At 47.0% G+C, this 26,886-nt stretch overlaps 2 protein-coding genes across 3 annotated transcripts in view; one reads left to right on the top strand and one right to left on the bottom strand.

The window, feature by feature from the left end:
* Window positions 1–10,706, top strand: part of ADAD2 (adenosine deaminase domain containing 2) — a 30,133-nt gene extending 19,427 nt beyond the window's left edge. Inside the window, exons 17-22 of the mRNA XM_083752017.1 lie at window positions 1,479–1,629; window positions 3,117–3,281; window positions 4,253–4,467; window positions 5,963–6,197; window positions 7,875–8,007; window positions 9,439–10,706. Coding sequence (XP_083608143.1) covers window positions 1,479–1,629; window positions 3,117–3,281; window positions 4,253–4,467; window positions 5,963–6,197; window positions 7,875–8,007; window positions 9,439–9,549 — 1,010 coding nt within the window. The 3' untranslated portion in view covers window positions 9,550–10,706. The remainder of the gene's footprint in view (window positions 1–1,478; window positions 1,630–3,116; window positions 3,282–4,252; window positions 4,468–5,962; window positions 6,198–7,874; window positions 8,008–9,438) is intronic.
* A 3,079-nt stretch (window positions 10,707–13,785) lies between these two features.
* Window positions 13,786–25,442, bottom strand: LOC310851701 (ras-related protein ORAB-1-like). Of its 2 annotated transcripts, none has more exons than XM_083754355.1 (7): window positions 24,933–25,442; window positions 22,894–23,016; window positions 22,524–22,596; window positions 20,109–20,204; window positions 18,614–18,709; window positions 17,130–17,261; window positions 13,786–16,445 (listed from the first exon to the last, which is right to left on the bottom strand). In XM_083754355.1, exons 2-7 carry the CDS (start codon window positions 22,914–22,916, stop codon window positions 16,224–16,226), a joined length of 642 nt encoding a protein of 213 aa, XP_083610481.1. In that variant the 5' UTR covers window positions 22,917–23,016; window positions 24,933–25,442; the 3' UTR covers window positions 13,786–16,223. The 2 variants fall into 2 exon arrangements, with proteins under 2 accessions (XP_083610481.1, XP_083610482.1); XM_083754356.1 differs by having other exon boundaries at window positions 22,894–23,013; window positions 24,933–25,235.
* Window positions 25,443–26,886: the final 1,444 nt, after the last annotated feature.

Here is a 26,886-nt window from a genome sequence, read left to right as displayed (position 1 = left end):
GCCGCCCAGAGTGGCTGGGGAAACTCAGCCAGATGGGCGGGGTATAAATAATAAATTATTATTATTATCAGAGCTTAGTCCTGCTGGCCGCATGACACAGAAAGCTGTATGTGGACAAACGCCGGCTCCCTCGGCCTGAAAGCGAGATGAGCGCCACAACCCCATAGTCGCCTTTGACTGGACTTAACCATCCAGGGGTCCTTTACCTTAGGGACACAGGTGGCGCTGTGGTCTAAACCACTGAGCCTCTTGGGTTTGCTGATCAGAAGGTTGGTGGTTCAAATCCCTGCAATGGGGAGAGCTCCCGTTGCTCTGTCTCAGCTCCTGCCGACCTAGCAGTTCAAAAGCACACCAGTGCAAGTAGATAAATAGGTACTGCTGCGTCAGGGAGGTAAACGGCGTTTCCATGCGCTCTGGGACTTGTGATAGTGTCCCGTTGCACCAGAAATGGTTTAGTCCTGCTGGCCACATGACCTGGAAAGCTGTCTGTGGACAAACAGACAGCTTGACCTGAAAAGCGAGATGAGCGCTGCACTCCATAGTCGCCTTTGACTGGACTTAACCGTCCAGGAGTTCTTTACCTTTACCATATTAAAAACATTATTCAGAATAGCAGTTTGCAAGACCCACTGGGGAATATAATAACACAATAAATTTCAAAACAGTAACAATTAATTGCATATTTATTCAAAATCGAGTTAAAACTATTTAGTTTAATTAGTTAACAAAATAGATGAGCTTGATCCATTGATACCAGCTTTTCAAAGACTGATAATCTTCGATGTGCAATCAGGATAACTTTATAAAATAAAATTGATAGTAAGTGAAATAACATGGAGAAAGTAAAGTCTAAGCACGTATTTAAGGAATTTTATTCGGGAACGCAAGGGGAAGATGAGAAGCCTTGTAAAATTGAATCACAAATGTATACTATACACAAAGCAAGTATGAATAATGGTTTATTTTTTATTTCTCATTTTGCCTATAACATCTATTGTCCGTTTCTGTTACAAAGTTTTCAACCAATAAAGCATATTAAAAAACAACATCAAAGACTGATAATCATTTGTGCTTTCAATGCCCCCTTTTGCCCCTCGCCTCTTAGTGCCCTCCTGGGTAACCCCACTGGTACAGCGCACTTTGGGAGCCACTGGTCTGGATGGATCCTTCCTCTGATCCATCAGAGTTCTTCTTACATTCTTCAGAGGAAGGAAATGCAAAGTAGTTCTAAAGGTGGGAGGGATGGAAACTCCACCTAGTTGGGGTCCTATACCTGCTCCAAGCAAGACGTTGCAGCAGTTTTGGCTTGTTCCCCGCTCAGCAGAGCACTCAGCATTCAGTTTAATTTGGCCCAAATGTTTGCTAGGCAAGCGGCTGTTCCTGAATGGTTGTTGCCTCCCTGGATATTCCCTCCCTGTTTTGAGCTGGCCTTTGAAGTCGCAATTAACATTTTGACACTTTCTTTCCTGTCCCTTCAGAGGTTGCCAACAGCCAGAGCTCCTACAAGGAGACCTATGAGCTGGTTGCCCTGGGAACAGGAGATGTCTGCTACGAGGGCTGGATGGAGTTCAAAGGCAGGAGAATCCATGATATGCATGGGCTAGTGGTTGCCCGCAGAGCGCTTCTGAGGTAAGGCACCCCGTCTTCCCAGCGCTGATGTGCAGTGCTGGTTTTACTGGCCAGGTTAAAGGAGCAATTTAGGAGGGAAGCAGCAGGTTAAAGGCAGGATGTGATTTTACAAGTGAGGGGTGCCAGGAATCAACTGTTCCTGGAAATCACAAGAGGTTCTTATTTCTAATCCCAGATGTTGAGGACTGGTTGGGATAACCTAATGATTAGGGAAACTCACTTGGTATTTGCTCAGAGGTATTCTTCTCTAGGGATGCGGGTGGCGCTGTGGGTTAAACCACAGAGCTTAGGACTTGCCGATCAGAAGGTCGGCGGTTCGAATCCCCGTGACGGGAGGGCTCCCGTTGCTTGGTCCCTGCTCCTGCCCACCTAGCAGTTCGAAAGCACGTCAAAGTGCAAGTAGATAAATAGGTACCACTCTGGCGGGAAGGTAAATGGCGTTTCTGTGCGCTGCTCTGGTTCGCCAGAAGCGGCTTAGTCATGCTGGCCACATGACCCGGAAGCTGTACACCGGCTCCCTCGGCCAATAAAGCGAGATGAGCGCCGCAACCCCAGAGTCGGCCACGACTGGACCTAATGGTCAGGGGTCCCTTTCCCTTTCCCTTTATTCTTCTCTAACGCTGCCTTGCATGTTCTAGAGATGAACCCTCTTATCACTAGAAGGCCCATGACTGGAGTTGGTGTTTGGAGTTGGCAGCTAGCTATAGCCACACTGGACAAGGGAGTTCTTCAAACAGAGGAGCAGAGGAGTTTGGTAACAAGACTGAGGAGCAATGGGGTTTCTTCAGGCATTGCCCAGTTACTTTGGTTGGTGTCGTGTTTCAAAGATACATGTCCCAGTTACATGTATTGGGGAGAAAATCAATTTTTGTTTGCACTTGAATGAGAAGCTGCTGAATTCACAGTTCATTATACAATGTGCAAACTGAAACACAGGTCTCTTTCAAAATCTGGAATTTTATGGTGTTAGTTTTTTTGTTAACGAAAACAAACTCTTCTAACAATCAACTGAAATGTGAAACAATGATTACAGAGGGTAAAGTAGGCAAACTACAATCTCTTATATTGATATACATGGAAGGGGGTGGGAAGAAGAAGAAGAAGAAGAAGAAGAAGAAGAAGAAGAAGAAGAAGGGAAACAAACAGAAGGGAGTACAGTGGTACCTCGGGTTAAGTACTTAATTCGTTCCGGAGGTTCGTTCTTAACCTGAAACTGTTCTTAACCTGAACACTTTAGCTAATGGGGCCTCCTGCTGCTGAGTGCCGCCAGAGCACGATTTCTGTTCTCATCCTGAAGCAAAGTTCTTAACCCCAGGTACTATTTCTGGGTTAGCGGAGTCCGTAACCTGAAGCGTATGTAACCTGAAACATATGTAACCTGAGGTACCACTGTATCTGGAGATAGGCGGCAGGAGGTTGCCCTGCGATCTGATTGAAGGCCCAAAGACACAACAGCCTTTACAAGCGACAATATTTGGTATCCCCAGGTACTTATACAAGCAGCTACTGATGTTCTGCTGCCAAGACCCCACCGCCCTTGAGAAGTGCATCTTCCGCCTGGCAGAGGACGGGGTGCACCTGACTCTGAAACCAAATTACTTTCTGCATCTCTACCTGAGTCGGAGGCCCAAAGGAGCTTCGGAGAACACCCGGTGAGTGTTTGCCTGTGGCTCAGAGCAGAAAGGTTTCGGTGTGTGGAAGAGAGAGGTAGCTGTGGGGAGGAGAGAGAGATGAGATCATGCAGGTCAGATGGGCTGTTTGGTCTTTGTGGTGGGGATCTCGGTGGCAAGTGGCGGCTGGTCCCTTAGGGCAAATGAGGCACTATCCTGTCAACCTCCACCTGCCCTCAGCCAGCCTCCGCCACACCTGCCTTCTTACTTGTAATCATTCTGGTGACCAGTACTTCCTTTTAGCTTCCTCCTCTTGTCTTAGCATTGCCCTTGCAGAAGGTGGAAGGGAGGGGGATGGAACTAGAAGGAGCTGGTTCTGCCTGTTGTTCATTATGGCTCCATTTAGCAGTTGGTCTCCTTGCCTTGCCATTTGGGAGAAAGCTAAGAAACCCAGGAGAAGGGTTTTGATCCCCACTCAGGCTGCAGGAAGACGATAGATTGTAGGAGAACTGCATGCACTCTGAGAGAGGCATTCGCAATTTGTAAGTTGCTCACTATTTACTCCTGGCCCACTCTTGTGTTTGCTCGGACGGGGTTTTGAAGCAACCCCCCCCCCCAAACCTTTAAAAGCTATTTATCCTCTCTTTCTATGGTTTTCTGACAATTGACAAAAGAGCAGCTCAGCAGCCAAGCTTGCATCAGGTGAAGTTTTATCTTTGCATTTCCTCCAATCTAAGAGGCTGCTTTTGGCATTAAGAACAAAAGAACAATACTTTTAATTTATTATATTCTGCCTTATTTCCATTGTAGCTTTCCAGGTAACATGCAGGGTTCCCTGGCGGTCTCTGCATCCAGTTGCTGGCAGACCTTCTTAGCGTCAGCACAGTGGCAGCACTCTGTTTCTTCAGCCCACCCCCTGGGATCTTCCAGTCCCAATTCCTGTACCTGAATCCTCCCCATTACTTCCCTCTCTGAGTTGATTTAATTTCCCCTTCCCCTCCTGTGGCCTGCAGGATTGTGTCTCCACAGCCGAATCCATCCATTGGGCTCCACATCAGCATTAAAGGGGTCCTCAGGCCCATCTCGTACTGCCGCCCCAGCACGCTGTCTGCCTACGTCTACTGTGTCTCCAGCAGCGACAAGCTGACCCGCTGGAGTGCCTTGGGAGTGCAGGGGGCCCTTCTCAGCCACATCATCCACCCGGTGTACATCACCAGCATTGTCCTAGGTGACGTATGTTTTTGTTACTACAGAACTCGCATAAAGAGCCCATGAACTGTATTGGCAGCATCCAAACTGCAGAAATGTTTCCATTCCATGCTTCTACATCCCAGGACACTGGGCTTTCCTTGCCTTGGGGCACTAAATGAACAAAAATCCTTTTGAGCTTTTTTTTTTTTTTTTAAAAAAAGGTAAAGGTACCCCAACAGTTAAGTCCAGTCACAAATGACTCTTGGGTTGTGGCACTCATCTTGCTTTACAGGCCAAAGGAGTTGGCGTTTGTCCGCTCTGCAAACAGTTTTTCTTGGTTATGTGGCCAGCATGACTAAGCTGCTTCTGGCGAAACCAGAGCAGCGCACGGAAACACCGTTTACCTTCCCACCAGAGCGGTACCTATTTATCTACTTGTACTTTGATGTGCTTTCGAACTGCTAGGTTGGCAGGAGCAGGGACCAAGCAACGGGAGGATTCGAACCACCAAACTTCCAATTGGCAAGCCCTAGTGGTTTAGACCACAGCGCCACCCGCGTCCCTATTTTGAGCTTTATCAGCATGCTAATACACAGGGTCTTATGGAGCCTCTGAGGTGATGCCCCCAAAGCCAACTCTCTGGGGATTGCAAAAATAAAAAAAATTGGGGGGACAATCCCTTCAGGGGTACCACCTCTCCACATGAACCAACCTGGACCTGGAGATCATCCTCTGAGGCCCTTCTTCATGTGCCTCCTCCACAAGAGTCAGGAGGGTGGCAACACAAGAACAGGGCCTTTTCTGCAGTGCCTCCCATTTGTGGAATCCTCTCCCCAAGGAGATTCATCTGGTGCCTTCATTAAACCCTTTTAGATGCCTGTTGAAAATGTTCCTCTTCAGCCAGGCCTTCGGCTGATAGACATCTGAGGCCCTTTTAAATGTGTCGTAGGAGGGGCGGATTATTGGTTTGTTTTTGTTATGTTAATTCTGCATTTTGTGCTTTGATATTGTAACTGCTCTGAGATCTGTGGATGAAGGGTGGTACAGTGGTGCCTCGCAAGACGAAAATAATCCGTTACGCGAGTCTCTTCGTCTAGCGGTTTTTTCGTCTTGTGAAGCAAGCCCATAGGGAAATTCATCTTGCGAAGCGCATCGAAAAACGGAAAACCCTTTCGTCTAGCGGGTTTTTCGTCTTGCGAGGCATTCGTCTTGCGGGGCACCACTGTATACAGATTTAATAAATAAATAAAATAGTTATAATAATACCCCATGGCACAGTAAGTGCAGGGGCAGGTCGGGGCTCCTTAAATGGCAGCTGAGCTATTTACTGCCTTGCCCCTCTCTCTGACTGCAGCTTAAATCACATCAATGCCTCAGTTGTCCTGGGCAGGGTTGGCAGCCCCTAGAGTCCTCTCGTGGGGTGCAGATGTGGGGCTGGCTGTGCACTAAACTCCCTTAGACAACATCAGCCTTGGAATTTGCTACCTTCTCCTTGCAAGTAACTTGCTCTCTCTCCTAATTTCACCTTTCAGCTGATCCTTACCAAGACCATGACACCCTCCACAAGGTCATCAATGAGCGATTGAACCTGGCAGCCTCGGATAGCTTGCCGAAGCCATTTAACCACAGGCAGATATACCTTTTTAAGGGTCCCTGTGCCGCTTCCCTTGACACGCCAGCAGAGTTTCGCTCCTTGAGCTTCAACTGGTGTGGGGGAGACGAGATGCTGGAACTAGTGAATGCAGCTGTTGGGAAGGCAGTACAGGAGTGAGTTTGGGGCACTGGGGGCTTGGGTGTGGGAATGGGGTAGGCCTATGATGTGTGTGTGTGTGTGTGTGTGTGTGTTAGGAATCAGTTGTGGTTTTACTGCTAATAAAAGGATCCGAACTCGACAAGCAGAATTTGGCGTCTTCTCTGTAAATGATGCTCTTTATGCAGGCACCCCTTGTGCTAATAAGTCATTTGGGTTGTTCAGGAGGAGGGGCAGCCAATCAAAAATAAAGACCGACAATATCTCTATGTGTTTGGGTATCTGAGAATTCACTGCATTACAGGTGGTTGAAATGGTAAACAGCTGAGGGTTAGCTACTGATGCCAAGTTTTGCTTCAGGTCTGTGTTTTGGGAGGCAGGGGGCTGAGAAAGAAAAGGTCCTCCAGCTGTTGGGAGTCCAGTGCAGTCTTCCCTACCTCTAAGCTCTAAACATTGGCAATAAAACCATAAAAAGGTAAAGGTAAAGGTACCCCTGCCCGTACGGGCCAGTCTTGACAGACTCTGGGGTTGTGCGCCCATCTCACTTAAGAGGCCAGGGGCCAGCGCTGTCCGGAGACACTTCCGGGTCACGTGGCCAGCGTGACAAAGCTGCATCTGGCGAGCCAGAGCTGCACACGGAAACGCCGTTTACCTTCCCGCCAGTAAGCGGTCCCTATTTATCTACTTGCACCCGGAGGTGCTTTCGAACTGCTAGGTTGGCAGGCGCTGGGACCAAACGACGGGAGCGCACCCCGCCGCAGGGATTCGAACCGCCGACCTTTCAATCGGCAAGTCCTAGGTGCTGAGGCTTTAACCCACAGCGCCACCTGCGTCCCTGAATAAAACCTGAATAAAACCATAAAGAAATTCAAATCCAATACTAAAGGCTAATTTGTCACTAGGTAAAGGGAAAGGGACCCCTGACCATTAGGTCCAGTCGTGGCCGACTCTGGGGTTGCGGTACTCATCTCGCTTTAATGGCCGAGGGAGCCGGCGTACAACTTCTGGGTCATGTGGCCAGCATGACTTAAGCTGCTTCTGGCGAACCAGAGCAGCGCACAGAAACACCGTTTACCTTCCCGCCGGAGCGGTACCTATTGATCTACTTGCACTTTGACGTGCTTTCGAACTGCTAGGTTGGCAGGAGCTGGGACCGAGCAACGGGAGCTCACCCCGTTGCGGGGATTTGAACCACCGACCTTCTGATTGGCAAGCCCTAGGCTCTGTGGTTTAACCCACAGTGCCACCCATGTCCCACTTTGTCACTACTGATAGGCTAAAAATGGCTGCATATCAATGGAACACTATAGTTTGTTTTTTCTTAAAATGAGGACTTACTCCTCCTGCACATAACCACATTGCATGTAGGAAGAATGTGTGTGTGTGTGTACACACACACACACACACACACACACACACACACAAATATAAAATGCAAGCTTGCATGGGTCATGTAGAAAGGCAGGCATAGTGGTAATTGCTGAATTCAGATTCTGTTAATTCCACACATTTTCTCGAATTTGGATTCTTGAGTCAGAACCTGGTCATTCTCACTCATGGCCTTTCTTGGTACTGTGGTTGAATTGTGTGCTGGGACACACTGGCTTTTGTTGTTGAGGTCCTGCTTTGTTGTGAGGTGTTGCTGTTGATTCATGTAAAGCTCCTTGTTGATGGATCGCTCTTGCCTCTGCCAGCATGACAAATCCATTTGACCAGTACCGCCCAAGTCGGCTCTGCAAGGCTGCCATGCTGAAATCCTTCAGGAAGGTGGCTCAGGAGATGAAGAGAGAGGACTTGCTGCTGCTGCCCACATATTATGAAGCCAAGGTGAGTCTTTTCAGTTGCCCCAAAGAGTGTGTGGTGGGTTTGGGTTCCCTTGTTTTCCTTTCATTGAGGTGGTCTGTTCTTGATGGGGTTACACATCCTCTGAAGAAGCAGGTACGTAGCTTGAGGGTACTTCTGGGTCCATTGAAGTTGCTTGAGTCTCAGGTGCAAAGTGCTTTTCATCAGCTTCAGCTGGTGGCCCAGCCGTGCACCTATCTAGACAGGGATAGTCTAACTTTTGTTGTCTATGCTCTGGTAACTAGGTTAGATTGCTGCAACATGTTATACATGAAACTTCAGCTGGTGCAAAGTTTGGTGGACATGTTGCTCACCGAGGCAAGACAGTTTGAGCATATAATGCCAATCCTGGCCCGACTGCAGTGTCTGTCAATTAGTTTCTGAGCCCAATTCAAAGTGATGGTTTTGACTTATGAAGCCCTAAACATTTGCTTGGGAGAAAAGCAACGACAAACCTAGACAGCATCTTAAAAAGCAGAGACATCACCTTGCCAACAAAGGTCCATATAGCTAAAGCCATGGTTTTCCCAGTAGTGATGTATGGAAGTGAGAACTGGACCATCAAGAAGGCTGATCGCCAAAGAATGGATGCTTTTGAATTATGGTGCTGGAGGAGACTCTTGAGGGTCCCATGGACAGCAAGAAGATCCAACCTCTCTATTCTGAAGGAAATCAGCCCTGAGTGCTCACTGGAAGGACAGATCCTGAAGCTGAGGCTCCAGTACTTTGGCCACCTCAGGAGAAGAGAAGACTCCCTGGAGAAGACCCTGATGTTGGGAAAGATGGAGGGCACAAGGAGAAGGGGACGACGGAGGACGAGATGGTGGGACAGTGTTCTCGAAGCTACCAGCCTGAGTTTGACCAAACTGCGGGAGGCAGTGGAAGACAGGAGTGCCTGGTGTGCTCTGGTCCAGGGGGTCACGAAGAGTCGGACACGACTAAACAGCAACAACAACAACAAACATGTCAAGACTGCAGTACAGTACCTCAAGCACCGCCTCTCCTCATATGAACTGACCCAGACTCTGTAATAATTATAATATATTTATATGCCACCCATCTGACTGGGTAAGGCCAGCCACCTGAGGCCCTTCCCCATGTGTCTCAGTGAGAAGTCCAGAGGGTGGCAGCACAAGAGTGGGCCTTTCATGCATTGGCTCCCTGATTGTGGAATGTTCTCCCCAGGAGGGTTGTATTTCTTTTATTAAGGATTTTGTATTCTCATTTTCTATTTTATGTTGTGAATGAATCGCCCTGGGATCTTCAGATGAAGGGCAGTATATAAATTTAATGATGAGAAAAAAGATGATAAAGAAAATAAGTAAATAAGGAGAATTTCAAGGGGGGTGTTGGTGGGCTCTCCAATCTTTCTCTCGAACATCCCTTCTAGACTCCTCCTTTCTTTCCCTCAACTAGGTCAAAGCTGAGGTCTATCAGACAGCCAAGCGCCAGGTGTATGCCCAGCTGAGCTCTCAAGACTTTGGCAAGTGGCCCCAAAAGCAGTTGGTGGACATCTTCCCCAGTTAGAGTGCCCTGCCTGCTAAGCTGCTGCCTGCCTGCATACTGAAGACATTTCAGGCTTAAGGTGGATGGCTGGGTGGGTGGGTGTGCGCAAGGCTGGTAAATCTTCACCTAGCAAATGGAGAGCTCTAAACGTTGCTGTACTTTCGGGGTGGATGGGGCTATAAATGTTTAAATACATCGTTTTGCCGTGATGCCGTATTCACAGCGGTCCTTTCCTATGATGGAATAGGAAAGTCGGGTGTGTAACTGAAGCTTAAAGTTCTGACTTGACATTTACTTAGAGTTCTACGTTTTCTTTGTATCTGCTTTGGGGCTGTGTCCAAACACAGCTGCAAACTATGGCGATTGTTACGGAAATGAGGCACAGAAAGCTCCGAGCTCTCCCACTCCCCTGCCTCTCCTCTGGGATGGGTAATGAAACAGGCTTGTTTCAACACAGACCATAGTTAAGATTAACCTCGGTTTAGGATTAATCAAATGGTTAATCAAAAAAGGAAGTGAAAGCTTCTGATTTCTCAACACTGCTGGAGGAAGAGAGCGGGCAGTGTGCAGCCTCCCTCTGCAGTTTATTCCTGGAATAATATACAATGGGCTATTAAACCATAGTTCATTGTTACATTTTAATTCAGTTTCTGTCTGTGTGTTGCAGGAAGGTCAGGGTAACGTGAAATACGCAGGAGTTGCATAGCCATGTGGGAAGGAGGCTGTGTGACAAACTTTTGTGTGCCTCTATAAAGACTGCACATTTCCTTGATCTTTATGCGCATGCTAATCTCAGAGAACACGTAAGCAAACGTCTTCAGATTTCATTACTGTGGATTTGAAGGCTTAGCTTTGGGGATTTTTATTTATTTATTTTGCTATTTGCAATTGAAACTTTAACAGTTAATGACAGGATCCAGGTTGAGCACCCTAGGCCAATTTTTCACTTAAACCGCAGTTTGGTTTCTATCAGCTCCTCTCCACAAATTTTCACACTGTGGTTCTGTTTCATGGTGGAAGTGAATGAGAAATTGTCACACGTTCAGGTTGTACTTAACCGGATGTCTTTTATGACAAGGGGTTTGAGAGCTGGCCGTTTTGTGTTTGTTTGGAAATGCACTTCTTTTGGCTGCTAATTTTGCAGATATTACTACTGAAGTAAAGAATTGCAAACCTTAGAATTTGTGTGTGGCTGCTTGTACAAAATGAGGCAAAGCTGTGAATTTTACTTATTACTCTAAAATAGTACCTAGCATGTCTTGTTAACCGCATTGCCAGGCTTTCTGTATAAACTCTGAAAGCCTTTATCTAAATGAGATGTCCTGGTGCCCTTATTTCAGACACTGATGCGCTGGTCTGAGCATGATTCTGGAAAAATGGTATACAAATAATAAGATGATGATGATTTGGAGCTTCAGGAGCTCAGCAGTTTATGATCTCACAAGCGAGAAATGAGTAGCAGTAGTAACAACAAGCACATTTATATGGTGCTTTAGAGCAGATGGTGGCTAATATTTTTTGGCCTGAGGATGAGGTCCACACCCATCCTTTGCCAGTCCTCTGGGAGCTGCATGCCAGCAGTGGATGTGGCCAGTCCACACTCTTGGACACAGGCTCTTGCATGCTTGCACACAGCCCCCCCCCCACTCCCCTGCTAACCCTCCCCCCTGCTATGTGGAGATCAGCTAAGGAGTGGGGCTAGTGCTCCATCTCTGCTTATCAGGGCAACTTTGTCTCTCTCCATCGCAGCACACTCTGCGTTATTAATCATTTTTCTTTTTTGTCTCGAGTGTCAAAACTGGTGGAGTCTGGGTGGAGGGACAGGACATTTGCTGGTGGCCTAAGTTAGGACACCCCTTGCTTTAGAGTCTTCGAAATACTTCCAACACATGTCGCAGCAATCCTTTCAACAACCTTGCCAAGTACCGTATTTTTTGCTCTATAAGACTCACTTTTTCCCTCCTAAAAAGTAAGGAGAAATGTGTGTGCGTCTTATGGAGCGAATGCAGGCTGCGCAGCTATCCCAGAAGCCAGAACAGCACGAGGGATTGCTGCTTTCACTGTTTTCCTGTTTCTCCCAAAATTAGGCGCGTCTTGTGGTCTGGTGCGTCTTATCCTTTCAACAACCTTGCCAAGTAGTTTACTATTATCCCCATGTCTTGAGGATCACCTCCTCCCAGATGAATCTGCCTGTGCAATTGGATCAAGCCGGGTGGATCGGCTCTGCCGTCTTTTGCTGGTGCATTTCCCGGGGGGGGGGGCAGCACCTGGCTTCTTTGCTGCTTGCTTTCTAGTGGGTGGTGAAGGGAATGCTCTTTACCCAAGACTTTGAGCTTGGGTAGTTGAAATGCTGAATACAGTGTGTATGTGTGTGTGTGGGAGCTTGATGTGGAACATGTCCAGAGGAGGGCAACCAAAATGGTCAAAGGCCTGGAAACGATGCCTTATGAGGAATGGCTAAGGGAGCTGGGCATGTTTAGCCTGGAGAAGAGGAGGCTAAGGGGTGATATGATAGCCATGTTCAAATATATAAAAGGATGCCACATAGAGGAGGGAGAAAGGTTGTTTTCTGCTGCTCCAGAGAAGCGGACACGGAGCAATGGATCCAAACTACAAGAAAGAAGATTCCACCTAAACATTAGGAAGAACTTCCTGACAGTAAGAGCTGTTTGACAGTGGAATTTGCTGCCAAGGAGTGTGGTGGAGTCTCCTTCTTTGGAGGTCTTTAAGCAGAGGCTTGACAACCATATGTCAGGAGTGCTCTGATGGAGTTTCCTGCTTGGCAGGGGGTTGGACTCGATGGCCCTTGTGGTCTCTTCCAACTCTATGATTCTATGATGTTTTGTTCTGTTTGGGAGCTGGTGTGTATTTTCTTTTCCCCTTCCTTGTACAGTCATACCTTGGGTTAAAGTTGCTTCAGGTCCAGCATTTTCAGGTTGTGCTCTGCAGGGACCCGGAAGTAACAGAAAGCGTTACTTCCAGGTTTCGCCGCTCGCGCATGTGCAAACGCTCAAAATGATGTCACACGCATGCGCAGAGGTGGTGAATCGCGACCCGCGCATGTGCAGATGCGCAGGCTGCGTTCTGCTCTGGATGCAAATGGGGATCCGGAACGGCTCCCGTTCGCATCCAGAGGTGCCACTATATTGTTAGATAACTTGCCTGGTCTTCTTGACCAAAAGGCGGCATAGAAGTATTCCAATAATTGAAAGTATTTGAGGATGGGCTGGGGAGGTAAGTGACTTGCCTAAGGGTATGTAGTGAGCTTTTGGCAGAACCAGTGTCCTGCTTATGGGCTTTCTATTGGGGCACCTGGCTGGGCAATGGGAGAGCAGAATGCTGGATTAGATGGGCCTTTGCTCTGACCCAACTTCAGAGCAGCTCTTGTCTTCCTGGTTCTCTGCTCATTTGGCGGATGAGCATGTGGCCTTGATAACAGAGGAAGTCTGTGTCTTGTGCAAAACAGTCAAAAGGAACAAAAGGAACTGGCTGCTTCTTATATTCTCAAATAGCAAGGTTTAAAATGCAAATTATAAAGCAGTGTAGCAGATAAAAGGCTACATCAAAAGAAATCCAGGCATGAGTTAAAATCCCATCATATATTAAAGAGTATTTAAAATGGGAATTGTTTTTAAGAAAAGGTATATACCTGAAACATCTCGGTCTGTTGCCTGGTGAGCTTTCAGATGCCCTGACTTCTCTCTCCCCTTGCTCACATTTATTTATCAATGGCCATGAGTCACAATGTCAGCCATAACAGCATCCCCATTGAGGTTTGACAGGCACCCACACCTGCTCTTTGTACTTACTGGAAACAGTGGAAGCCTTCCCCCCCCTTAAAAAAAAGCTTTTTCAACTTGTTCATTTATTTATATACTGCTTAATGTCAAAATGGTATGTTTACAAATCACCTTGAGGCTCTTGAGAGTTTATAATTCATAAATTAATAAGAAGAAGCACCGAAAAAGGGGCTGTGTAGAGAATTCCCCTCCCCCTGCACTGCTATCGCTCAGTGGGTTTGGCAAAGGACGTTGCCAGCATTGATCTGTTTCTAGGCTGCCTTTCAGCGCAAGACTCCCAGGGCAGTGTACAGTTCAAAACATCAAATACAGCAGCTCTGAAACCCTGCACTTTTGTCCTTCATCTGCTATGCTGGCAGACCTGTGACCTCCACTGGGGCTAAGCTCAGAGGCTGCGGCCAGAAATCAGGCCCTCTGTTTCCCAGCGTCCCAAGAGAGTACAGATGGATCACTCCACTTAATCAGTGAGCTGTTTTCTGTTTTAATCTGCACCCTGTCAAGCTTTTAATCAGACAAATTACATCCAGCAACGCTTTCGGTTTTCATAAGATGTTGTGACGCAGTCCAGAAACACACGAAACCCTTGCCCTCGTTTTATACCCCTGCCCCCCAACCAACCTCTGGAGGAGATCATGCTGAATTCTGCCGTTCGAATAAACTGCCAGAGTTATAAACGTTGCGAGCCTTTGCTTGGTTCTGCATTTAGTCCGGCTGACAAATCCAATCTGTTAAAAGAGAAATTTCGTTTTGGGCGAGAGACCCAGGGCAAGGAGAGAAGCGAAGTTAACTTCAAAATATTTTCAACCATATTCGTTCTCTTAAGCAGTTCACGGTTAAAAAAAAAGAGGCAAAAAACCAGACACACATACAAACATTTATAGGGAAATGCTTTTGCCCTTAAAAAGATGGAGCCTGTGGCATTATGTGACTCCTGGCTGTACTCCCCCCAAATATGGCGACAGCAGCAATGTGAGTTCATGGGGACAGATGTTCTTCAGGGTCCTCTTCTCAGTCCCACCAGATATTTCATATGCTGGGCAGTTTGATTTCAAGAGTTCCCACTGACAGTGGGAAAGCCCTCGCCTCCTGTTGATGTTCATCTGTGGCGGTGAGGAATATGGCCTCAAAATTAGTGCAGGGGTATTGAAATCAGGATTGCATGGTAAATAGGGATGTGGAGAAGGGAGATAGGGAACCAGATAGGACCACAGCTCCCTTCCTGTAAGCCCTGTGTCCCCTGCCTTTTGGAGCTTTCCACAGAGAAGCCTTGTATATTTCACACCCATGAGGACTGGAGGCTTGCTCTCTCTTAACACCTTACAGTTTTTCAGTATTTTCCAGAGTGACAGATAAATCAGTAGGGTACCAACATACATACTACGCATGTATGTTGGATGAATAGAAAACTTGCCAACCTACTTATTTAAACAAAGGGCAAATTAGCATTGCAATTCTTGAGGGCAAAATGTTAAAAAATAAAATAAAAAAAGGATGAGAAAAAGGAGTTAGACATTGTGCTCTGCCAACAAGAGTTGATTGCTTGATGCTGTCGGTGTTAGGAGCACCATAAGGCCTGCAAACCCTCCAAAAGGCAAGTGGACTATTGAAAATGTTAAATCCTGTTTCCCTGGACTTCTGACCTGTTGCAGGCATGGGGTTACAGTTGCGTCGCCATGAGGTTGCAAATCACGCACCATATGCTGGCAGGTGGGTTGCCTGACCCCGTTTCCTAGTAGCTGCCCAAGGTGAAATATCCCTGCTTGGGCTTTGGGGAGTGGCCTTTCCCCTTCTCTAAACTCGTTAGCACATGTGCGCAGACTAGGATTTTCCCTTCCCACCGATATCTAAGTTACATGAACATAAATTAAGGTTCACTGGGGGAAGGGAACCTTCAACAATGTCTGTGTATTGCGGCGTTTGGGGAGAGCCAAGACAGTGATCTGTAGTGGCGGAACAGGCATGTTACGCATGCGCAACGGTGTCCGTATTTTCATCCATGAAACGTTGGGTGTGGATGTACTGTGTTTATGGATGCGTCACATGCTTACATTAGGTTAAAGAGTTATTCCAGTTCTCCCCTTAATTCTGGGATCTGTAGTTCTTTGGTGGGGAACTCTATGGAATTGAAACTTCTCTTGACCCTTGCCAAACTACGACCCCCCAGGATCCATGGACTAATGTAAGTTTGTAATGCAGTTATGCTCTCAGAGCTAGCAGGCAGGAGTTTTGGGGAGATGGTAGCGGGAAGCGATGGCCGAGAGAAGAGTGGAAATCTACCCTTTCTGTCAGTTGCCTTCAGCAATACAGTACTGATTTTTTTAAAAAATAGGAAAGGCTTGAGGGGGAGGTGGTGGCTGTTAGACCGTGCGCCAAGGGATCTTGATTGCATGCTCCGAAACCCATTTTGGTGTGTGTGGAAGTGGAACCAGGTAATGATGGTAATTCTAGGCGAATGAATCTGGTATAAGGGTCTCTCCGCCCCCTTGCTACCCTCGATTCCCTTTTTCTATGCAGCAAGACAATTGGTAGGTCCCATGTTCCATTGGGCTGGGAGGAGATTTGCTAAGAGAAAGAAACTGGGCTGTGTGTGTGTGTGTGTGTGTGTGTGTGTGTTGGTACAGCTGGTCAGGAGGTGGTTGCTAAACAGGAAAAGATAGGACAGCTCCAAAGTCAGGGAAACGGGATGAAGCAAACACAGATTGGCCAAGGCAGTTTTGCCAGGAGAAGTTCTGTTGTGCATTCCAAGTCCATAGAGATGCGTTGGGATGCTGTGAAGAAAAAGGGGGTCCTGTCGTCATCGTTGGCCATTCTGCAGGCCCAAGGCTCACCGCTGCTCCCTCCCCCTTGTGCATTCCTTGAACCTCCCACTCCTTCGCTCGTTGGGCGGTTGCTCTCTTAGCAACAGCCTCCTCCGCCATCTTCTCCCTGGCCAGGCCCTTCTTGCCTCAGGGGGCCGCTCTGGATGTGGAGGTTGGACTTATGGCTGTCGTTCTGGGTGGGGCCGCTGCTCACCCGGTTTTTTATCTCTGCCGCCATGGTGAGGAAGGCCTGTTCGACGTTGGTGGCGTTTTTCGCACTGGTCTCTAGGAAGGGCACCCCAAGGGAGTCTGCGTATTCCTGCGTGCAGGGAGGTCGAGACAAAACAACAATGAAGACTCAGCGATGATCTGCAGACAGGTAGCCGTGCTAAGCCTTTTGCGGCAAAAAGAACTAAGAATCTCTTAACATGTCACAAGAGACTCTTTGTTGTTTTCCATAGCAAATAAATGTTATTCTGTATAATGCATTTCTGCAATTTTAGATATCTCTCTGTAGCACCCTGGAATCTGTTTTTACAGAAAGCTTTGTTCGTACATTTTTTAAATATCTAAATAAACTTGTTAAACAAATGTTGCCGCCCTGACAGCTATTAGCAGCCCAATAAAAATGGGGCGGGTACAAATAATAAAATTATTAGTAGAAATAGTAACAGTATGGGGTGATCCGAAAGAGAACAAGAGGAGACTAGCAGTAGGTGACACTCCACTGCCCAGCTTTTCATAAGGTAGAAGCTGGCTTTTTGATCTAGCGCCATTGCAGTTTATGAAATAACATAAGCAATATGTTTATAGCTTAGGTTCTTGTATCATGAAATTTACAGTCTAAAAACTCCTTCAGGAGTCGGAGAGACGACAAAGAGAATGAATGAAAATGAAAGAGTGCAAATGCAGCTAGTTTCACTGAAGGTGAAATTGCTTTCTCAGCAATTTAAGGGTAAAAGCTGGTTTGATGCATGCCTTTCCCTTCCCCCTATTTATGCACCTTGGCTGTAGTGTAATCCACTGCTTTCTTGCTCGTGAGGTCGCTCTTGTTTCCCACAATCAATTTGTTGACGTTCTCACTGGCATAGCGGTTGATTTCCTCCAGCCAGAGATGCATGTTGTTGAAGGAATCCTGGAAAGGGCAGGAACAGAGTTCAGAGAAGTCGTTCGTTTAAGTATGTGGGTAGCAGCAGCAGTGAGCTACTCTGGCCTCATGTTTGCTGAAACTCCTCTTCTTCCCTAACCATATTGTTCATTTGTCTGTCCCTGGCTTCTTCTCACCAACCAAGCTTCTAAATAACTGCTTGCCTAGTCACCTGTGGTGAGCAAGAATCCCTTCCAGGCGATTAAATAGGGATGCTTTCCAAAAGTTAATTCTCTGCCTCTCTTACACTGCCCATCAGTAACGCTGAGATAGATGGAGCAGGAAGGTTAGTTAAAAATGTGTGCTATTAAATTATATGGATGCATTTGCAAAGCTACCCTCATTCATTACATGGGGCTTGGCAAGAGAACTTTCTGGTGGCAATAAGAAGAGCCCTGCTGGTTTGGACCAAAATTCATCAGTCCAGCATCCTGTTCCCTTACAGTGGCCAATCAGATGCCCTTTTGAAATATACTCAGAGTGGATTTCATGCTCTTTATTCAGCTCATAGTGGTGAGGAGGAAGAATGAAAGTCCTCTCAAAGTATCTACTTTATATACATAATTTACACAATGGGCTGCACGTGGTTGGCTAATTCCAGAATTTGCCTGTAGGCCAATCAGGTTGTGGATTCACTTCTATCTGGAGCACGATTGGGTGGTTCCTGCCGACCAATTATACTGCTGCATTGTTCTAGGACCAATCAGACTGCTGCATTGTTCTAGGACCAATCAGACTGCTGCATTTTGGATCCTATTCTTCTAGGACCAATCAGATTGTTGCAGTTTGGATCCTATTCAGCTCAGTACATAACACCTTTGGAAGCCCACAGACTGGGCAAAAACTGTCCTCCGCTGTTGATTTCAAGCAAATGATGCTTAGTGTCATTACGCCTCTGAACAGAGGAGCCATAACATGGAGGTTTATGGAATGTTTCATAAAGCTCTCCTTCAGTCTTTTAAAGGGGAATCTATCATATCCGCTTTTAAACCTATCTAAGTTAGTGGAGTGGACATTGCTGCATCTTGTGGTAGTGAATTTTTGTGGGAGTCTGCCCTTTGGCCTCCGTTACTGGTGGCCCAAGGTAGCTGGCCAGGGCAGCAGCTTTTCTTGCTGCCATGTATCTTATCCCTTGCAAGGATATCCCTGCAAGGGATAAGATACCCTGCATTGCAAGGGGTTGAGCTAGATGACTTTTGGGTCCCTTCCAACTCTACAATTCTATGATTCTGTGCTGTGATGGTCACTGTTGCCCTGAGGGGAACGTCCTACCTAAGGTCTAGTGTCTCCCCTCTACTTTTCTTGAATGAAAAGCTGTTCTCTTTCTCTGTCCCACTTACCTGGTCTGTCACATCGTATACAATGATGATGCCATGCGCACCTCGATAATAGCTGGATGTGATTGTTCGGAAGCGCTCCTGCCCTGCAGTATCCCACTGTGGGGCAAATAAATGTGTTTGTTCTGGTCAGTGCTGCTTTCTAGTGACAGTGTTAGAAATGTAATAAGAGAATGTAATAAGAGTATGAGAAAATGAGTGAAACCAAAATGGAACTTAACAGAAATTTTGATTCTGTTCATATAGGTCTGAATCACCTTTGAGGCCAACTAAGTTTGTTATTGGTATGAGCTTTCATGTGCATGCACACTTCTTCAGATAACAAACTTACCGTATTTTTTGCCCTATAGGGCGCACTTTTCCCCCTCGATAAATGAAGGGGAAATGTGTGTGCATCCTATGGGGCGAATGCAGGCTTTCGCTGAAGCTTGGAGAGCGAGAGGGGTCGGTGCGCACTGATCCCTCTCGCTCTCCAGGCTTCGCGCAGCTCTCTGCAAGGCGCAGGAGCCCGGCGCTGGGCTCCCGCGGCTTGCGGAGAGTTGCCTGCATGCTGAGGCCTGGGCGTGCTAAGCTCAGCGCGCCCAGACTTCATGCAGCTCTCCGCAAGGCATGGGAGCTTGGCGCCAGGCTCCCACGGCTTGCAGAGAGTTGCCTGTTCTGGGGGCTGGGGTCGGGGGAAGCTCAGGCTTCCCCCGCCCCAGCCCCATGCCTGGGGGGAAAATAATTTTTCCCCTTTATTTCCCCCCTAAAAACTAGGTGCGCCTTATGGGACGGTGTGTCCTATAGGGCGAAAAATACGGTAGTTGGTCTCTAAGGTGCTACTGGAATGAATTTTTTTATTTTTTATTTTGTTTCGACTACGGCAGACCAACCTACCTGTAACTAGATACTAGGGGAAGTTATCATAGGTCTGTTTTAATGCATGTATATTCAGTTGCCACAACATTTACATAAATACACATACTGTATATTTCAGCACTCTGTTCTCCTTGGGTTCGTCCCTTGGACCTGTCAGCAAATCTAGAATTTGAAGCAGCTCCTAAGGCTGCTGTTAAGGAATGTCAAAACTTTCACTGGAAGGTTATCATTTCACCAAACGTTCAAGGTGTTTTTAAGGGGTCCTTAATTACAAGAGGTTGAGTGGAACAATTTGTCAAGGTGGATAAGAAAAAGTTGCACCTGCTGTGATTCTAGATTCTGTGCAGCTGTTTAAGGTACAGGAACTCTTAAGAAGAAGAAGAGGAGTTTGGATTTGATATCCCGCTTTATCACTACCCTAAGGAGTCTCAAAGCGGCTAACATTCTCCTTTCCCTTCCTCCCCAACAAACACTCTGTGAGGTGAGTGGGGCTGAGAGACTTCAGAGAAGTGTGACTGGCCCAAGGTCACCCAGCAGCTGCATGTGGAGGATGCAGCCATTGCAACTTGCACCAGAGGGAGAGAATCCAGGAAGCTCAGTTTCCAGCCTCCTGTTTCCACAGCCCTGAGGATATACTTACAATCTGCAGCTTAATGGTCCTTCCCTCCAACTCTATTGTCCGGATTTTGAAGTCCACGCCGATGGTACTGATGTAACTATCTGTGTAGGTGTCATCCTAGAGAAGAAGAAAAGAAAGTGTGCATGTGAGTAGTGGTATTCTGCTGAGATAATTTGCTGTGTCTGAGTGGGAGCAATAGAGATTATTGTGGACTTTAGGAAATGTAAATTGAATATTCAGCCACTTATTATTGAGGGGAAGTGTGTGGAAGAGGTCTCAGTGTTTCGATTTCTGGGAATGGAGTTGAGAGATGACCTAACCTGGGGAGAAAACAGCAAAGACTTGGTGAAGAGAGCATAGCAGAGGTTATATTTTCTGAGAATCCTCCAGAAAAATAATCTCTCAAAGGACCTGTCGATGGCATTTTACCATCATACTGTGGAGAGTGTATTAACTTATGGTCTCTGTGTGTGGTTTGGGAGCTGCACGGTCAGGGGAAAAACAATGCTGCGCAGGGTTGTAAGGACTGCGGAGAGAATAATTGGATGCACTCTTCCCACCTTGGATCAAATCTACGCTTCCAGGTGCCATCAGAAAGCTGCAGAGATAGCGCAGGATAGTGCGCACCCCGGAAATGATCTCTTTCAGCTTCTGCCTTCTGGAAGAAGGTACAGGGTTATAAAGACTAGGAGAAACAGTTTCTATCCAAATGTGATTTTGGTTTTAAATGCAGTATAAGGAGTCTCTATAGGAGTATATTGTATTTTAAAATGGGGTTTCAGAGTTTTTAGGGGATTTTGAATGTCATGTAGATTTTTCAGTTTCATTGTTCTGTATGGGACAATGACAATAAAGACGTATCGTATGGTATCATTTGTAAGTTAAGAAATCGTAAGATACTGAAGAGGTAGAGCATCTTCTTTCCATGGGGGCATTTCCAGGTAGAGTTGAGAAAGACCTCTGCCTCAAATCTTGGGGAGGGTGAAGATCGATGGGTCAGTGGTCTGTCTCTCTGCAAGGCAGCTTCTTACTTTGGCACCCACCCCACTATTATCGACTGCATTTGTATCCCACCTTTTCCTCCATGGAGCTTAAGGTGGCAAACGTTTCCCCCCTCCTCATTTAATTCCTGCAACAGCCCTGTGAGGCAGGTTAGGCTCAGAGGCAGTGACTGGCCCAAGGACACCCAGTGAGTTTTAGGGCAGAGTGGGGATTTGAACCCTAACTTTCCAGGTCTTAGTCCATCACTTGAACCACCATATCTCTTGATTGCCAGTTCAGTATCCTTGGCTACCTTGAAAAATCTGGGGAATTCAAAGTCTGGAATTTATTTTGTAAATTATTTTTTATCTTGGAAAAAGTAAGTCTTTATCGTTTTTCTGTCTCAATGCATGCAGATGGCTGATGTCTCAAAGAGACTGCAGATAAATCTGTATTGGGTATTGAATTATGAAATGCTTTATCCCTAAATGATTGCTCTACCAGTGTTCAGTGTGCACAGTATTTTGTGTCTCCCCCTTTCCCCCCTATTTAAACAATTTCAATTAATCCCTTCACCTCCCTCCCCCACAGCCCAGTACTTCCCTCCATCCGTGTCTGGAATTTCAGGGTGGGAAGGGATTTCTTTAAAAAAACAAATCACACTCATTAATGTGGACAAAAATAGCACTGGCTATCTAAAATGGGGGTGCATGGGAGCTAATGTACAAGGAAAAATGAGATCTTTATGACCTGTGGACACAGTATGAGGCTTCTTCCTGGAAGTGACCCAGGAAAACTTTTTCTGACGTGGGGAAAACACCCTTAGAAAAGGCTCACCTGGAACCTATTTCTGTTAAGCCAAGCACGCTGTCGAAGAACAGGCGTCGGCCTGGGTTGCAGATTCCCCCCCCCCAAGCAAAATTAGCTTGCTGTTTCATTTTTGTGTTCCTTTCCCTGGGTCTGGAGCTATTTGTAAGTTTGTTCTGTGGCACAGCTTGTGACTTCTGTGGTTTGCATTGACTAGGTGGATGTCTGATGGTTGGGCGCTGGACTCAGGCTAGGATAAGGCCTAGCACCTGGGAGCAGGTGATACGAAAGAGCCTTGGCTGAGGCCCTGAGTAGACAGTACAGGACCCAATAGTCTGACTGGCCAAATATAGGAGCTTTATTTCTAAGATGCTTTGCGCATGCTCAGAGGCATCTTCCTCTTTATATCTTGGGGCAAGACCTGACATTGAAAATGTGGCTGAGAGTCCTGCTTGCCTTGTCCCTTTTATAAAATAATAATAATTATTATTATTTTATGTTAATGTGTTATACATTTGATGTTAGCCGCTCTGAGCCTGGTTTTGGCCGGGTAGGGTGGGGTATAAATAATAATAATAATAATAATAATTTTGACACTTCATCAAAAGCTAGCCAAGGTGCCGGAACACCCCTTCCAAAGAGCCTTACCGCAAAACGGAGCAGAAGGCATGACTTCCCAACTCCAGAATCGCCAATCAGCAGCAGCTTAAACAAGTAGTCACTGTTGACAAGGTAGAAAAGAGAAAGGCGTTTTGGTGAGCAACTGTAAATTGGTTTGGGTTGAAGGGAGCCACGTACATGGTCCCCCCCCTCCTTCTTAAGAGAAGAGGAGCAAGCTTTAATTGTGAATAGGAAGTAATTAATCCACAGTGTCTGTGATGCCTAGGATTGGTGGTTTCGTTCCCGCCCTGGCTGAGCACCCAAAACCCAGTGCTCAATTTGAATGATTTCAGAATGCCCTTTTACCCGGCACAGCCTCTTACCAACAAGGCTTCTCCCTTAGTCACGAGATACTCACTATTCAGGACTGATAGTTGACATGTCGGCGGGCAGGCAGGCATGCAGAAAACCAGGTGTGACCCTCTGTTTTGAGCACTCAGAAAGAAAGTGTGGAAGGTTGCAGTTCCCCAACTTGTGTCTGCTGTGTGATAAACAAGAAGATTCGTTGTGCAAAGAATTTTTGAACCTGCACGTCTCCATTTTTTGTTTGTTTTTAATGCATTCAAAGAGTTTGGAGAAGGAAGCTGGGGTTTGTGTGTGCAAGGTGCCTCAGACGAAATTGTCAAGTGTTTTTCCTTTTTAGTGTTTTTCTAATTCAGTTCTCTGTTCTGATTATGTTTGTCACAGGTACCAGGTAGTCTTTCCCATTCAGAGTACATTGTTTTCCTGTTTTTTGGCTGGGTGTCAAACCATCAATATATTTGATGTTCTGGCATTTGGTGCGTGTTGTCTGTGCCACATTATGCCTGCTTCTACCCTTGGTTAATGTCATGGGTAGGTAAAATAAGGCCCAGGGGCCGGATCCGGCCCAATCGCCTTCTCAATCCGGCCTGCGGACAGTCCGGGAATCAGTGTGTTTTTACATCAGTAGAATGTGTGCTTTTATTGAAAATGCATCTCTGGGTTATTTGTGGGACATAGGAATTCGTTCATTCCCCCCCCCCCCATAGTCCGGCCCCCCACAAGGTCTGAGGGACAGTGGACCGGCCCTTGAAAAAGTTTGCTGACCCCTGGTTAATGTGCCCTGTCCTGTGGTTTTACCTGCCTCTGTTTCCACCTGCCTTTGGTTTTCTCAGTTCCACTCCTCAACTAGCATCATGAGCCCATCCTCTTAATTCCTTCCAGATGTGCAGGGCCTTCCAGATGTGCAGGCGAGGGAAAGGCAATCTGCACAGAAGCTTCTTTGCTTCTTCCAGGTTCTGCCCTGGCTCAAATTAGGTCTTGTTTCAATTCCCATTGTGCGTGGGACGGGTGACGCTGGCTCATGCCTACGAAACGTCCTCCCCACAATACATGGCCACTCTCCAAGGGCCTCTCTGTACAACAACAAACCATAATAGTTTTATAACAGTGTTAACTGTCATGGCTTCCCTCAAAGGATTATGGGAATGGTAGTCCGCTGCAATAACAGGCAGAGTTCCCTAGCCGTCCCACCCTCTGTCACAGAACTACAGTTCCCAGGGAACCCTCCCTAGGAAGAGCAAAAACTACCAGACCAGTTTGATTCAGATATGCACAAAGTTGTTACTGGGCTGTGTCGTTTTCACTGTTAAGACACCGACTGCTCTTCCGTGTTTAGCCTGAGTTACTCCTTGTTTTACATCCATGCAAACAGCCAGTGTTTACTGAAATACAATGTAGGATTGGTGGTGATGCCTTAATTCTTCTGCCTTAGCTAAGAAAAGAAATCCTGGCAAGTTGACAGTTTGCTGAGACTCCACAATCTTGTAAAGGCAAAACCTTTTTGGGGGGTGGGGGAGGGGAGGTAGGATAGAAACATGTGAAGCAGATTTTTGGTCAGGCCGGGGATATTTCAGTTTGCGGGGGGGGGGGACATAAATCTGACAGAGATGTTCAGATTTGTCAAAAATTGGGAAGACTCACCCCCACCCCTGGTTAACTTGGGGGAGTGTTTCAGCGGATATTTGCAATTCATACTCGGCACCACTAGATATGGATCTGCAAAAAGATTTATTTCTGACTCTACCTCCCTGCCCCCCACAATAAAATGAGCCCCAAATCTAATTTAAAAATGACGTCTCTTGAAAGAAGGCCAGCAACGTTGCTGGCATATCCATTCACATCCACAGAAACACACTCCATTCCCTTAATCTGCCCGCTGGAAGCCTTGGCTGGCTTGCACCTCGCAAGCTGGTAGCTATGCAGTAAAATGTCTCCCAGTTTCTTCTGCATGCTCCTTCCTGGAAACCCACCCTGCATGAGAAAGAGGGGTTTCCGTCCCTCTTGTTCTCTCCCCTTTCCCATCCTCATTTATCTCCCTGCTCTGGAATAAAGGTAATATGATGCTGATACGAAGGTTGATGAGAGGAAATGTACCTGCCCTGCGGCCTTGGCTTCTGTGGTTTCCTAGCTGAAGCAGGTGCAGTCCAGTCGCTCTGCAGAGGCGAAGAGTCTCCTTTTAAAGAATCGGAGGGAGACCAGTCCTTTTCTGAAGTATCTGCTGCTGGAGAGCGATGAATGAGCTCCTGCCGCAGGTGGATATGTTAGGACCTGCAATGTCAAAGCCAGCCGCCCGAGGAGGAGAGTCCAGGTTGGATTTACAGAGCAGTGGGATTGCCGCCTCAAAGGGAAGAGAAACAAAGGAGCTCCCCACCCGACCCTCCCTGCCCCCCCAGTTTCCCCCAGCAGCTGCTTCTGCTCCCTCCCCAGCCCTCCTGTCTTGCAGCAAAGATGCTCCCAGCTGGGGGCTCCCCTATTGGCCAGCTGTTGGAGATGACATCATCTGATGATGCAGGGAGGACTGGCCTGCTGGTATCTTTAATCTTGCAGGGGGAGGGCTGGATCTGCAAAGAGGGAGGAGGGGTCCCTGCAGGAGAAATGGTGGGGGTAGCGGGGCAGGGGTGGGTGGGCTGGGCGCCTGTGGGCTTAAATGGGAAATACGGGGCAAATACTGGCGTGTCATGAATATGGCTTTATAGGGCTTAACATTCTGTCGTGGTCACTCACAGGGTGGAGCTTCAGGGCATGTTTATGAGTGGTTGTGATCTGCATTTAATGACTCCTTACAGAAACAGGGAGTGATAGACTACCCACATTCATTTGCATGGAGTACAGAGGTACGATCTTGTATTGAGGTATTTCTCAAATGTTACAGTGATGTAAAGGCTGGGCGTATGTGTGCTGCACACATTAGTGTGCTTTTGGGGCGAGAGGTGCTGTTCTTGCCTGCAGGACAGTTGGGCTAAGAGGCACTGCTTGGACGATGCAGGCTTTCTCAAGTTTTGTCTCCCGAGTTGGATTTGGCTGCAGATTTGCTAACGGAGAACAAAAGATGGACCTCTGCTAATGGTGTCATCAAAAATTTATAATTCTGTGCCCAGCTTTCCAGAAAGGCTGCAACAGTTCAGGGAGGGGAGATGTTTTGGCCTCTTAATGAGACAAATATCTGAGTTCTTGCCTGACACGAGGAACTCTCTCGGGGAAATGTATGCCCCAGCAAATTTTTGCATGATTTGTACCAGAGCATACCATGAATACTTTGTATAGTTGCTTTGTATAGTTCCTGACCAGCAGCTGACACGTGGAGCTCTTTGCATATAAAAGTATTTGCTCTGGCAACAGTTAGTACCAGATAAAAGAGGTTTGTGTTATCTTTAACATGCTGCCCCCTAGTATCATTTGGTTGATGAGACCCCTTTTTCTGTCTGTCAGGATACCTTCTCACTGCACAAGATTCTCAACTGCAAGCCCCCCCCCAACCCCCACACCACCTATTTTTCTGTAGCTCAGCAAAGCATACGAAGAAGGGGCTCTAGCTGTGTCTGTGCATATTTCTCAATTGTCTTGTTCCTTTTTTTACAATGCCTGAGCTGGGCCTGATCCTAAGATCAGTATGCTGATCCGGAAAGAAGAAAGTGTATAAATGCAGCGAGCAGACTGAGACGCCTGCTCCTTGGGAGAAAGGCGATGGCAAACCTAGACAGCATCTTAAAAAGCAGAGACATCACCTTGCCAACAAAGGTCTGTATAGTTCAAGCTCTGATTTTCCCAGTAGTGATGTATGGAAGTGAGAGTTGGACCACAAGGAAGGCTGATCGCCGAAGAATGGATGCTTTTGAATTCTGGTGCTGGAGGAGACTCTTGAGAGTCCCATGGACTGCAAGAAGATCAAACCTCTCCATTCTGAAGGAAATCAGCCCTGAGTGCTCCCTGGAAGGACAGATCCTGAAGCTGAGGCTCCAAGACTTTGGCCACCTCATGAGAAGAGAAGACTCCCTGGAAAAGACCCTGATGCTGGGAAAGATGGAGGGCACAAGGAGAAGGGGACGGC

Source organism: Podarcis gaigeae, assembly GCF_964106915.1.
Source record: "Podarcis gaigeae genome assembly, chromosome: 8".
Taxonomy (NCBI): Eukaryota; Metazoa; Chordata; class Lepidosauria; order Squamata; family Lacertidae; genus Podarcis; species Podarcis gaigeae.
Note: the sequence above shows the minus strand (reverse complement) of the source record. Positions and strands in the feature narration are given on the sequence as shown.

Bases quoted from the DNA above. Each gene is read 5' to 3' on its own strand.
- LOC310851701 (XM_083754355.1), bottom strand. From the start codon at position 22,916: ATGTCAACTATCAGTCCTGAATA. The intron at 18,710-20,108 runs GTAAGTATATCC...TTTGCCCCACAG, and splicing joins GGACCATTAAGCTGCAGATT to TGGGATACTGCAGGGCAGGA. The intron at 16,446-17,129 runs GTGCATAAATAG...CCCTGCACGCAG, and splicing joins TGGATTACACTACAGCCAAG to GAATACGCAGACTCCCTTGG.